The 12,646-nt window shown below is 43.7% G+C and overlaps 1 protein-coding gene across 4 annotated transcripts in view; it reads left to right on the top strand.

Annotated features, from left to right (window-relative positions):
* PTPN6 (protein tyrosine phosphatase non-receptor type 6) overlaps positions 1-10,455 on the top strand; it is a gene marked incomplete at its 3' end in the record, with an annotated part of 41,969 nt that extends 31,514 nt beyond the window's left edge. For 3 of the 4 annotated variants that reach the window (XM_079960269.1, XM_079960270.1, XM_079960271.1), the window contains 6 exons: positions 1,261-1,392; positions 2,999-3,153; positions 4,106-4,173; positions 5,663-5,814; positions 6,982-7,070; positions 8,492-10,455. In XM_079960269.1, coding sequence (XP_079816395.1) covers positions 1,261-1,392; positions 2,999-3,153; positions 4,106-4,173; positions 5,663-5,814; positions 6,982-7,070; positions 8,492-8,606 — 711 coding nt within the window. Of the gene's footprint in view, positions 1-1,260; positions 1,393-2,998; positions 3,154-4,105; positions 4,174-5,662; positions 5,815-6,981; positions 7,075-8,491 lie in introns of those variants that run through there. The other variant, XM_079960272.1, reaches the window with a different exon arrangement.
* Between the last annotated feature and the right edge of the window lie 2,191 nt (positions 10,456-12,646).

Below are 12,646 nucleotides of genomic sequence, written 5' to 3'. Positions count from 1 at the left end.
AACTGAAAAAGGTATTTAAGTATACCTTCCCTAAGAAACCAGAGGCCTTTCTCTTGGGCATTGTTGGTCAGAGTGTGCAAAAGAAGGATCGAACCTTTTTTATGTACGCTACAACAGCAGCAAGGATACTCATCGCCAAAAGCTGGAAAACTCAAGAACTACCCACACTGGAAGAATGGCAGATGCAACTGATAGACTATATGGAACTGGCGGAGATGACGGGCAGAATCCGAGACCTGGGAGAAGAACTGGTGGAGGAAGACTGGAAGAAATTCAAGGACTATCTACAAAAATATTGTAAATTGTATGATTGTTAAGAAAGATGTAAGATTAGTAAAAACATGGCTCCAACAAACTAGTTATAAAGAATATAAATCTAAATTCAATTGGAAGATGAAAAGATAAATCTGGGTTAAGTAATATTTTATGATTAAGCTTTAATAAGTGCATGTTAAATCCCAAAATTTGAGATATTAAATATTGGAAAATTATATTATATGAATCAAATCAAGTTAATAATTTGCTGGTAAAATTTATGTTTAGAAAGCAGGAACAAGAGATGTGAGGAAGTCCAAAGCTGAGAATGAAATGTGGATAATGGAAAATATTATGTTATTATGTATGTTTTTTATTGGTTATACAAAATTTAATAAATATTATTATAAAAAAAAATATATAGTCAGCAATATTTGGATGGGATCACATTGACTATCCCTGATTTAAGGACTTCCTTCCTGTCTCCCTGCTGCTCCTCCAAACCACTCTGGTGAAGGAGTAGTCAAATCGTTTTTTAATTACCCATGTGCTGTTTGCATGTAAGGTGTTATTGAACTCTCACCATCCTCAGGTGGTTATTGTGGTAGATTTCCTTCCAAGTTTTGCTTTAGATGAAGAGGACAAGCTGTGATCTTCTCCCCACTTTCTTTCTTTTTTGGGCGGAGGCATTTAATCTTTATTGATTTTTTTAGTATACATCACAATTATCATTTTCCATCAGATATGTACAAAAGGAGAAGAAAAAATGCTGAAATGCTGAAAATGAAATAAAATTATATAGTAAAGTACAGTATTAAGACTTCCCTCCACCCAAACGTGGGTTCTTTACAATTCTATATTAACTTCTATATTAATAAGTAATATTAATTACTTATCCAATACATCCATAAGTTATGTCACCTTGCAGGAGTCATTCAAGGCCTGCCAAAGATTCCAGTTGTTCCCACTGTCACCCATCAAAACCTGCTTTCTGTTTCCTAACAGAACAAATGTGTCCCTTACTGGCCAGAGGTGGGCAGCAGCAAAGAGTATGGGCCGTACATTGTGGAAAACATCGGAGAACATGATGCCTTAGAATATAAACTCCGACAGCTCTGCCTTTCATCAATCCACAATGTGAGTACACCAAGCCTGGAGAACATTCAATGACTACTATTATTGCTACCAGGGCTGTCTTTAGCATATGTGCCGCCGGGGTACAAAGATCCGTCCAGCGCCCCCAAATTTAGTTTAGGTGCCCTCAAATTAACTTCCATTGAGCTTTGGGGAGGGGGAAAGCGAAAGTTGTTGACCTTTTTTGGGGGGGGGAGTATCAGAGCGATGAAGGTGGGGGGCCGAGGAGACTTTTGCTCCATTGCTTTTCACTGCTGCCGATTGAGAGGGACTGTTATACAGTAGGTATACATTTGGCTCCCCCAAGAATTCGGCACCTGGGTGCCGCGCACCCCTTGCATACCTGGGTAAAGATGGCCCTGATCGCTACAAATATTGCTGAAAATAAGGACCTGCAGGAAAAAAATATCCCAGCATTTTGCCCAACACCTGGATGTTTGCTATTTCATCTCCATCTCTGGCACACAATCTACTCATACTTTTAATATTTTAAAAGTATATAAAATTTGTAAAGTATATTAAAATTTGCAAAGTTATTTTTTCTTTGTGAAAAATTAATAATTAAGTTTTAAAAAAACAAACAAAATGAAACAAAAACACTGGGGTGCTGCAGTTTGGCTGTGATTCCAGCTGCATCTTCTGTAATAACGGACCACATGAATCATATATATTCTACGCAAACAATTGCTAGTCCCCTGAAATGTTTGCTGCTGGTTCTGCGTTTCCTCTTTCTTCCCCCACCCCATCCCACAATGCCTCTGTGGGCAGCTTCATTCGCTTTCCTCCAAGCGACTCCAGAGGTTCAGATTTCCATTCTTACCATTTTCGCCTGAACTTCTTCGTGAATCTGGGACCTCAAGGCCTGTGCAACACTGACGCTGTCACTAATCGGCTCCGGGACAATTACAGTGGTACCTTGAGTTAAGTACTTAATTCGTTCCGGAGGTCCGTACTTAACCTGAAACTGCTCTTAACCTGAAGCACCACTTTAGCTAATGGGGCCTCCTGCTGCTGCCGTGCTGCCGGAGCCTGATTTCTGTTCTCTTCCTGAAGCAAAGTTCTTAACCTGAAGCACTATTTCTGGGTTAGTGGAGTCTGTAACTTGAAGCGTATGTAACCTGAAGCGTATGTAACCTGAGGTACCACTGTACAGCAGACAGACAAAATGCATCTTAACGCGTGAAGCTCCTCTGATAGCCAATATGTGGAGACAGCAGGAATCTGCTTGGCCCCACCAGGCTCTTCAGATGGACTTCAGTTGGGGGGTGGCATAAGAGATGGGTTGCATCCAGTCTAAAGTTCTCCTCTTGAAATAAAAGCCTCTTATGGGGCTTGTGCAGAAGAACTTGCTTGCGGACTGTCCCTCGGGGGTCAGATTTGTCTGCCTCCCCTCTCTGGAGACAGTCATCAAAGCCTCTGGGAGACATACAGAGAGGAGCTGGGCCGATCTCCTTCCTCCAGCCATCAGGGCTGAGAGTTAGGAGATCCTTGGGCTGCTTTCTCTGACTGTAAGCATGATGGGAGAGAGCAAGACGGTGGGTTGAGGGATAGACAAAGGAGTTGCGGGCATGAACCCACATGAGGGTGTGATGTTGTTGCCCCCTGCCAGAGTGAGGCTGTGCGAGACATCTGGCATTACCAATACCTGAGCTGGCCTGACCATGGAGTGCCCAGTGAGCCTGGAGGAGTTCTGGGTTTTCTTGACCAAGTCAATCAGAAGCAGGAGAGCATTCCTGGAGCTGGACCCATAATAGTTCATTGCAGGTGAGTGAGTTGGCACCACTGTTAATTCACTGCTAGATGTGCAGCAAACAGAAATCTGTTCTCTAACGATCAGTAAAATAAACTGGGAAAATATCACAGTGCCGGTATATAAAGCAGCGATAAATTTTGGCATCCTCTCATAAGTCTTAATAGGTACATTCCACAAGAAGTGCTGATCACTGCTATTTTATTTTTTATTTGGAATCACTTTTTATTGTGCTTTATAATAGGAATAATAAATAATACAAATAAACAGACCAAGTCTTCTCATGCCATTTGTATATCACAAAAACAGTGTAATAAATTTGCAGTAATATCTGCAACATTTGGTTCATTATTAGTGGTCAGTGTATAAGTTCTTGGTTCATGAACTTGGTTTAAACAAAAACAAATATGAAACAGGACAGAAGAAAATTAACAGATAACGTTCAACATCGCGTAGCCTGATCAGGAGTTGTGATTAGATTAAGTATGAGTAATAGTCACTTTTCCTCTTGTGTTACCAATGAAACAAAATAAAGTGTTGGTATATTAATGAACATGGGAGGGGGGTTCAAAGCAAATATAATAATCTATGTTTAAATTTAGATCAGCCAGATTGAGCCTAATTCTGATGGGGGAGGGATTTTTCATTTTCTGGAATACTGCCATATGCTATGAAATTAAACCACACTTGGGGTCAAGCCATCTTCTTTGATCTATCCACATGTCAACTGTAGTTTATTTGTTAATCTCTCAAGCAGGGATGTTATGTAAAATAATTTTTCCAAAAGGAATGTAGGGGCCACAAAGGCAACCTGTGAAGGGAAATGCAGATGTCCAGAGACTGCTGCTCTAACTACAGTCTTGGACTAACTGCGGCTTGGTAGGTTCTAGCAAGGGAAGCCTTGTCTGTTTTCTGCATGTAGAACATACTGCTGCATGTCTCCCTAATCTCCATCTCTCCCTACAGTGCTGGGATTGGTCGCACCGGGACCATCATAGTCATCGATATGATTGTGGATTTGATCTCCATCAAAGGTTAGGTCACTTCTTGTTTTCCATCCTGGTGGCTATTCAATTCCTTGGTGTCTCTTTCCCGCTGGCCAGGGTTAAGCCCCTTGCCTTCCTGGTCACGTAGATGGGAAAACGAGACCAACCAAAGCCTGTCCCATAAATGACACAGGACTTCCCATCTCCTGTTTGCCCTCTTGAGTAGCAAGGGGGAATTAAAACCCAGTACAAATTACATTATAACCATGAACTAAAGCCAATAATTATTGGTTATATTATAATATTATATTATATTATATTATATTATATTATATTATATTATATTAGTAATAGCAAAGTAACATTGTAGCAGCACAGCAGGAGCGGGGGGAAGCCTGGGTAAAGATGGGCATCTTCATCTTAGTCTTCTTCTTGTTATTTTGTATTCTTTATTGAAAAGTAAAAAAGTACAAAATTACAAGTGCACAGAGTAAAGTAAGACTCAAAGAAGAAGAAGAAACAAGAAACATTTCCCATGTAGAAAACAGAACAGAACAACAACAAAAAAGATATTGTATACTTTACAAAAAAGTGGGGGAAATTGTTATTGTCGTTAACCAAATGTTGTTAAATTTGTCCATGGCAAGTCCACGTTTGTACACAACTTGTTCATGTGTAGCGAGTTTGTACATATCTTCAGTCATTAAAGGGATCCTCATCTTTATTTTTCCAGTTCATCAGTACCTGTCTTTTTGCCGTACAAAGGCCGTGGGGAGTCCATTTATATTGTCCCCTTCTTAGATTCCATATGTTGGGTATATAATTCAAAAGGACATTCTCCTCTGCAAATTTAAGATTGTTCCGTACAGTCATGTCGACCGTCTCTATGACCTTCTGCCAGAAAATTTTTCAATGTAGGACATTGTACAAACATTTGTACATTAGGGAAGCATTGTCCCACCTTCAGCAGCTAGAGGTCTCGACCATTCATGGATGAGCACTGAGCTCAGTGGGAGACTTGAGCACATGTCTAAAGCTGCTGCCAGCTCTGGGAGGAAGCACAAATGAATTCAGAAGGACCTACTTCCAAGTAAGCATGCATAGGATTGGGCTGCACATCCCTCCTAATGAAATCAGTGGGACATAAACGTACTTTGCTGGATCATGGCCTGCATTATTCCTATGCTTGCTACAGAATATCTTATTATGGAATGTGATGTTGTTTTATATTTCATAACTTATATGTTGCTCTTAGTGCCGTGTGCAAGGAAAAATGAAGACAGCAATCCCATGCATGCTTACTTGGGAGCAAGCCCTGTTTTGTTCAGTGCCACTTGCTTACGACTGGCCTGTAAGTCTTGAACGACTTCTTCCCCCATATATTTATTACACTATAGAATCAAAGTTGGAAGGGGTCCTGAGGATCATCTAGTCCAGCCCCAAGCGGGGATTGAACCTGGAACCTTGGTGCTGGCAGCACCACGCCCTAACCAACTGAGCTATCCACATTCCGCCTCCCCCTTTTCCTTCCTTCCAGGGTTTGACTGTGATATCGACATCCCAAAGGCCATTCAGATGGTTCGCTCCCAGCGCTCAGGCATGGTGCAGACCGAAGCACAGTACAAGTTCATCTACATGGCTATCTGCCAGTTCATAGAGACCACTAAGAAGAAGCTGGATGTTATGCAGGTATGGGACTGGCATGCGGTGGTCACTGTCATTAGCACCTTCTCCTTTACTGAAGATGCCCCACATCCTCAAGAAGATTGTAGTTGGGATGTGGGTGGAGCTGTGGGCTAAACCACTGAGCTTCTTGGGCTTGCCGATCAGAAGGTCGGCAGTTCGAAAGCACGCCAGTGCAAGTAAATAAATAGGTACCGCTCCGGCGGGAAGGTAAATGGTGTTTCCATGCGCTCTGGTTTCCATCACGGTGTTCCGTTGCGCCAGAAGCGGTTTAGTCATGCTGGCCACATAACCCGAAAAGCTGTCTGTTGACAAACGCTGGCTCCCTCGGCCTGAAAGCAAGATGAGCACCACAACTCCATAGTCACCTTTGACTGGACTTAACCATCCAGGAGTCCTTTACCTTTACCTTTTACCTAGCCCTAGCTGGGTGACACACCTCTTGTGGCAATGTTGCTGGGGACAGACATTCAGATTCTAGCACCTTGTATAATTAGGCATTGCAAAGTGTACCCCAGGTATCTGTGTGCTTGTGTGTGTGTGTGCATGCACAGTCCCTCTGTGACCCCAAAGTAGCCAGCTATACACTTGCTAGGAATGGCATGGCCATTTTGGTCCTTCCAGCCCTTCCAGCAGATGTCAAAGCGATAAACAACTACCTGACATTCAGAAGACATCTTAAGGCAGCCCTGTTCAGGGAAGTTTTTAACGTGTGATTTTACTGTATTTTTGGTTTTTATGGAAGCCGCCCAGAGTGGCTGGGAAGGCCCAGCCAGATGGGCGGGATATAAATAATAAATTATTGTTATTGTTATTATTATTATTATTATTATTATTATTATTATTATTATTATTATTATTTGACTCAGTCGTAAGCCCTCCAATGCCCTGGAGAGGCCCAGAGTTACAGCAAGAAGAGAAGATTTTCCCCCAGAGATAGCAGGTCAGGCAGTGTGGGGAGGAAAAAGGGGGGATGACTTTCTACTTCTGCTCCCCCCCCCCCTTGGTTGCACCTGCAGCTTTGCCTCTTACCTTCTCCTTCCTGACTAAATGGGGCCCCTCACTGTGCGAGGAAATACTGCATTGCCCAAAGGACCACAGTGCCACTGTGCTCCATGCCATTAATCCCCTTATATAGAGATTTATACATATATTTTTCTCTCTCTGCTGCAGACTACGAAAGGAAAACCAAGCGAATCTGAATATGGGAATATAACCTACCCACCCGCACAGAAGATAAAGGCTTCACGAAAATCCTCTAAGTAAGAATGCAACCATGGCAGCCGTTAGAGCATCTCTCCCAGTTGTCACTATCTCACGGGGTAGATAAAGAGAACATTGGCGAAGGCAACCTGTAATGTTTTTGGAGTGATGGTGCTTTAGGAATGACATTCCTGTCCTCTCACCAAACACATTTAACATGGTTCTCCCTTTGGGCGGCTCAAAAACGTGCAAAATCCAGCTCTGAAGTCTGCCCCCTCCCCCCAGCATTGCTCAGTTTAAGAGGGGTTCAAGGGAATGGCAGGTGTCCTGTTGGCTGGTACACACAATCAGCACCCCTCTGGATCCACAGAACACTTTAGCAACCATTTTCAAAACATTTCTCTGTTTATGTTATTCATTTAGCTGCTGAAATGGTAGCCTCCTGTTTATCTGAGCTGCGTAAAAAAAAAAGTGGGAAAAATATAAAAGAGCCAGCTTCAGGAGCGCCAAACTGGCCCAGCGAATGTGGGTGCCAGGGTCTTTGGGTGCCATGCAGTGTGCATGGCCCTGGCACCAAAATTTGTGGGTTGCACGACCCCTTCATGGGGAATTTTTGTGGAGATGGCACCTATGGTACACTTGAAGCTTGAGTGCTTGGGGGCAAGAGTAAGGACAAGCCCATTTTCACAGCATGTAAAGCAAATTGCTGATTCAGGTGCTGACTCAGCAGTATGTGTGCCAGCACCGAGCTGCAAAGCTGAGTTCATGCAACAACCTGCTGTGATAGCATTATTATTATTATTATTATTATTATTATTATTATTATTATTACAACGACAATTTATATACCACCCTTTATCAAAAGGTCCCAGGGCAGCGTACATGTTATGCAGCATAATAAAAAAATAATAATGCAAAGCACAATCATAGACAGCATAATGATAAAATAATCATAATAACAGTCCCTGACCCACCATGTCATCTCTCAGATGGGTCCAAGGGGACATGACATGATGTGATGGACAGTTTCAATGATCAGTTTCTGCTGTTTTCAGTAGGGTTTTACAGAAATACATATCGCCACATATTTCCCTGATACAGTCATACCTTGGGTTACAGACGCTTAAGGTTGCGTTTTTTCAGGTTACGGACCTGCCGAAACCCAGAAGTACTGGAACGGGTTACTTCCGGGTTTCGGGGGTTGCGCATGCGCAGAAGCGCTAAATTGCAACCTGCGCATGTGTAGATGCGCCGCTGCGGGTTGCGAACGTTCATCCTGCATGGATCATGTTCGCAACCCGAGCGTCCACAATATTTTCAGCGATGGCAGCATATAAAACAACACAAGGCCGTGGCTTGGCCAGCTTAGCCACCCCCATCTTCCAGTCAGTGCTTCCTCTCTCCCCTCCTTTATTTTGAGGTTCCGTGAGCGTTAAGAGCGCTCATTCTGCTTTCTGTTTTTCCCTTTCTCCTTTCACAGGCAGAAGGATGAAGCAACCCTGTATGAGAATTTAGGCAAAAAAGAGGAAAAAGGGCAAAAGCAGTGGCCTTCAGGGAAGGAGAAGAAACCAAAGGGCTCCCTGAAGAAAAAATAATGCCATAGATAATCTTCCACCTGCCTGGCTCCATTCACAGCAGACACAAATTGTCTAACCCCCCACCCCACCCCTGCTGAGAACTTCCTCTGAAAGATTTACTGAGCTACGGAGGACTAGCCCAAGAGATTTGGGTGCCTGAAGTGGGAAATCCAGATGGCACCTTTCCATTCGTCTCCTACTAATGAACGCAATTCTTCCTGCTTCTCCTATGACCCAGCATACTAATCCCATACACCTCTTGGACTCCCCAGTGCACTTGCAAATTCATTCGGCTTTCCAGCCTTCCCCTTTTCTAAAAGGCAGTTTTTGAATGCTTGAAACATGCCCCAACCACCATTAAAGTCCAAACCATAACAATTATTGGGCGAGGGCTGTAGGTCAGCGGTAAGACACCTGCTTTGCATGCAGAAGACCCCAAATTTAATCCCTGGCATCTCCCGATGGGGCTGGAAGAGACCCCTCTCTGAATTCCTAGAGACCAGCTTCCAGCCAATGTTGACAATTCTGAGCTTAGATGCAGAGCCAGATTAAGACCTTTAGAGGCCCCAAGCACTTACAGTATTTTGGTGCCCATACACACGCCATAAAAAAATTAGTTTAGAACTGAAACAAAACCTACGGTAAGATGGAAAATAATGCTTGTTTCTGTACACTTCCACTTTATTTATATTTTTTGGGGAAAACTGCTACCTTTTCTAATTCCAAAGCCTTTGGTCAGATCCTCAAAACCAATATTACACAACAGATCTGTTCTATACTTCGTAGAGATAAGGTATCCAGCCTGCCTTGTTGCATAGTTGTTCAGTTGCGATTTTTAGCTGAAAAAAATGAATGCTCCACTGAGCAATTTGTGTGCATTGAAGTTAAAAAATTGGCAATGGATAATTTCCCTTCCCTTGATGCCCTAAGCATGGGCTTATTTGGCTTAATGGTGAGTCAAGGCCTGGCTAGATGGACCAATGGTCTGCTGATCCTGAGCTTTCCAGTGTTGCCATGACCCTAAAATAAGATTCCAAGCACAGGTCCTTTCTACAGGGGAGCCCTTCAAAACCACCGTCCTAGGTCACCACTCTGTTCTGTGATGCGTTGGCAGGTTTTGTTGTCGTTCTACGCAGCAGTTATAAGGATTAATGCAAAAGTGCCATGGATTAATGTGCTTTGAGCTCTGCCTAGCACAGAATCTGTGCTTTTTGCTGTGCCATCTACCACTGCAAGTTTTGATTTGATGATGAGTTTCTTTCCGGGACAGAGCGGTGGGTGGGACTCCATATAAAAACATGCAAATTCACAAGGATCGGTTTTAATTCAGCCGGATCTCACTTTTATCTAGACCCCTTGGGAAAGCAAGTGTCTGGGAGGACACTTTCTATGTCTAGGGGGAGAGAAGCAACAAAAATAGGTTATTCCCATGGGCCCAGAAAACACAGCTGGGAGTCCCATTGAATGCACTTCGGAGTAGACAGGTATACAATCGCCGTGGTGGAAGGCTAGAACTCCTGCCATTCTCCCCTTAGTCCTGAGATCATGAGTCTTCTTTTTATCATGACCTCTAGCCTAGGCTATTCCATTACAGCAAGCCCCGTCAGGCTGAGCAGCAGTATAAAGTGCCCTTGGGATCAGCGTTGCTTCTGTAACTTCACTTTTTGGTTCCCTGTCTTTCTCTCCACTGCTCAAATGCTTCACCTAACTGGTCAAAGCCATCCTTGCCTTGTGCAACCTCCAGCTCAAATGCCAACCTCTGCTTAGCCACTGAACCTTACCGCTGTGCTGTGTGTAAATAATGGATAATTTTCTAATCCAGTGGATTGGTTTTCTTGACTTGTAAATAAACCAGATTTTTGTTTGATTTGCATGAAGACTTTTTTTTTTTAATCGTTAAGAGTTCCGTACTGAACTTGCAGGAGAGTGCACAAAATTGCTGGGACTCTGGAAATGATCTACAGGTGCTGTTGGAAAACAGGGGGATTTCCTCAGTCACTCTGCTGTGGGCAGCGCATGCCGGAAGTCGTTTTCTGCTTCCAGCTGCAGAGAGCTCCAACTTTGTTCTTTATGTTTGCTTCTGATGCAAAAATGCCTAGAGCTAATAAGCAGTGAAATCAGGACACACAAACAGCTTTTCCCATGTCAGCCCCAAGTCCAGACAGCGCTGAAGTGCTTTATAATATGGGGCACAGATGCTGCAGGGTTGTCAACAAGGACGTCCGAGATTAAAATATGACATACCCATGTCCCTCTACATGCTCTTTGGCAGAGGTCAGCAAACTTTTTCAGCAGGGGGCCGGTCCACTGTGTCAGCTTCGCCTTTGAGCCAGTGCCAACGACTGGGCTCAACCTCTTCAGCCCTGACTGGGCCAGGCGAGCTGGAAAAGCACTCCCAGAGACCTTCCATTGCAGGGAGCAGGTCTAAGGGCTGTGGACAGAGCTGTGAGCATCAAACTCAGTTCCAAAAGTCAGCGGAGCACAGCAGAGCATGAACCACACGAACGACAGCTCTGAAGTATAACTTCTTTTACTCTCTACAGTTACTGCATAAACTAACTAAAGACTAATCGGAGACGCTGGACTGCATGAGTGTTACAGCTGCTTGAGCAGTCACCTTTTCTATATACAGATAACACTCAGACTCCCACAGGCTGGAGCGGAAGAAGCGATGAGCAAAATCCACCCCTCCTTTCTGAAACATTGTCAGCAGATTCTTGCAATGGGAGGGGTGAAACATACTACACTATTCCTCAGACCTTGTGGGGGGCCAGATTATATTTTGAAGAAAAAAATGAATGAATTCCTATGCCCCACAAATAACCCAGAGATGCATTTTAAATAAAAGCACACATTCTACTCATGTAAAAAAACACTGATTCCAGGACCATCCATGGGCTGGATTTAGGTGGTGATTGGGCCGTATCCGGCCCCCAGGCCTTAGTTTGCCTACCCATGCCCTTTGGTATGAGTTTACAAAAAAGAGCAAAAATCTTGAGATTGCTAAGGGCAGAAAAAAATGAACTGGGGTACAGATCTAGGTTGCCAGCAGGCTATGCTTGACAGAGTACAGACTGAAATGAGGTCCTCTTTTTTATGAACCCAGTAGAAGAACTAGAAATTCTTAAGAATAACTGCACTTTCACAGGGCTCTGCTATGTAGGCTTGGCTTTTTGCAGGAAGATCTTCAGGCGAGATATGTCTTCTGCAAGTGGCTGAGAACTGTCTGCCTGCTGTATCTCGACAGGTAACCTCCTTAGGCCACAACAGTACAACTGCAGCAGCGAGGCATTTGTTGAGTCACTATTGACCCTGCTCTGCAGTCTAAAAAATTAAGGAGCCGTAACAAAAAGAGAGGACACAGAGGAGGGCAGCACCCTCCCTCCATCTTTCCTGGAATAGGTTTTCATGTTTTCTGACATAGCACTGCTCTCTTGAGACAGACCACGCTGCATTTGGAACTGTTGGGTTGGCAAGCTGTCCATGCACTGTGCAGGAGGTTCGTAGACGGCTTAAGAGTTACAGTGGTACCTCGGGTTACAGACACTTCAGGTTACAGACTCCGCTAACCCAGAAATAGTGCTTCAGGTTAAGAACTTTGCTTCAGGATGAGAACAGAAATTGGGCTCTGGCAGCGCGGCAGCAGCAGGAGGCCCCATTAGCTAAAGTGGTGCTTCAGGTTAAGAACAGTTTCAGGTTAAGTACAGACCTTTGGAACGAATCAAGTACTTAACTCGAGGTACCACTGTATTTTTCATTTATTAAATTGATGTATTTTAACCCCACTCTTGAGGTAGTAATCTTTCAAGCAAAAGGAGCTGTGAGGCTGGCTATAGCATAGACACAGTTGCTACATTCTGCCTGCCGTTTCTGCAGTTGTACAGGACTAGGGAGACACTGAAACTGTACGACACAAAAATATACCAGCAACATCAACTTTTAGCATTTATAGTGCTCTAGTTTGTGCAGACTGCTTCACAGACAGTGTTTTAGTAACTCATGTAGTCCTGTAAGGTCAAATTATAAGATGGCGAGGCTGAGGTAAGCAGGAGCGTCCA

Source organism: Podarcis cretensis (assembly GCF_951804945.1).
Source record: "Podarcis cretensis genome assembly, chromosome: 17".
NCBI classification, from domain to species: domain Eukaryota; kingdom Metazoa; phylum Chordata; class Lepidosauria; order Squamata; family Lacertidae; genus Podarcis; species Podarcis cretensis.
This window is presented reverse-complemented; position numbering and strand designations above follow the sequence as displayed.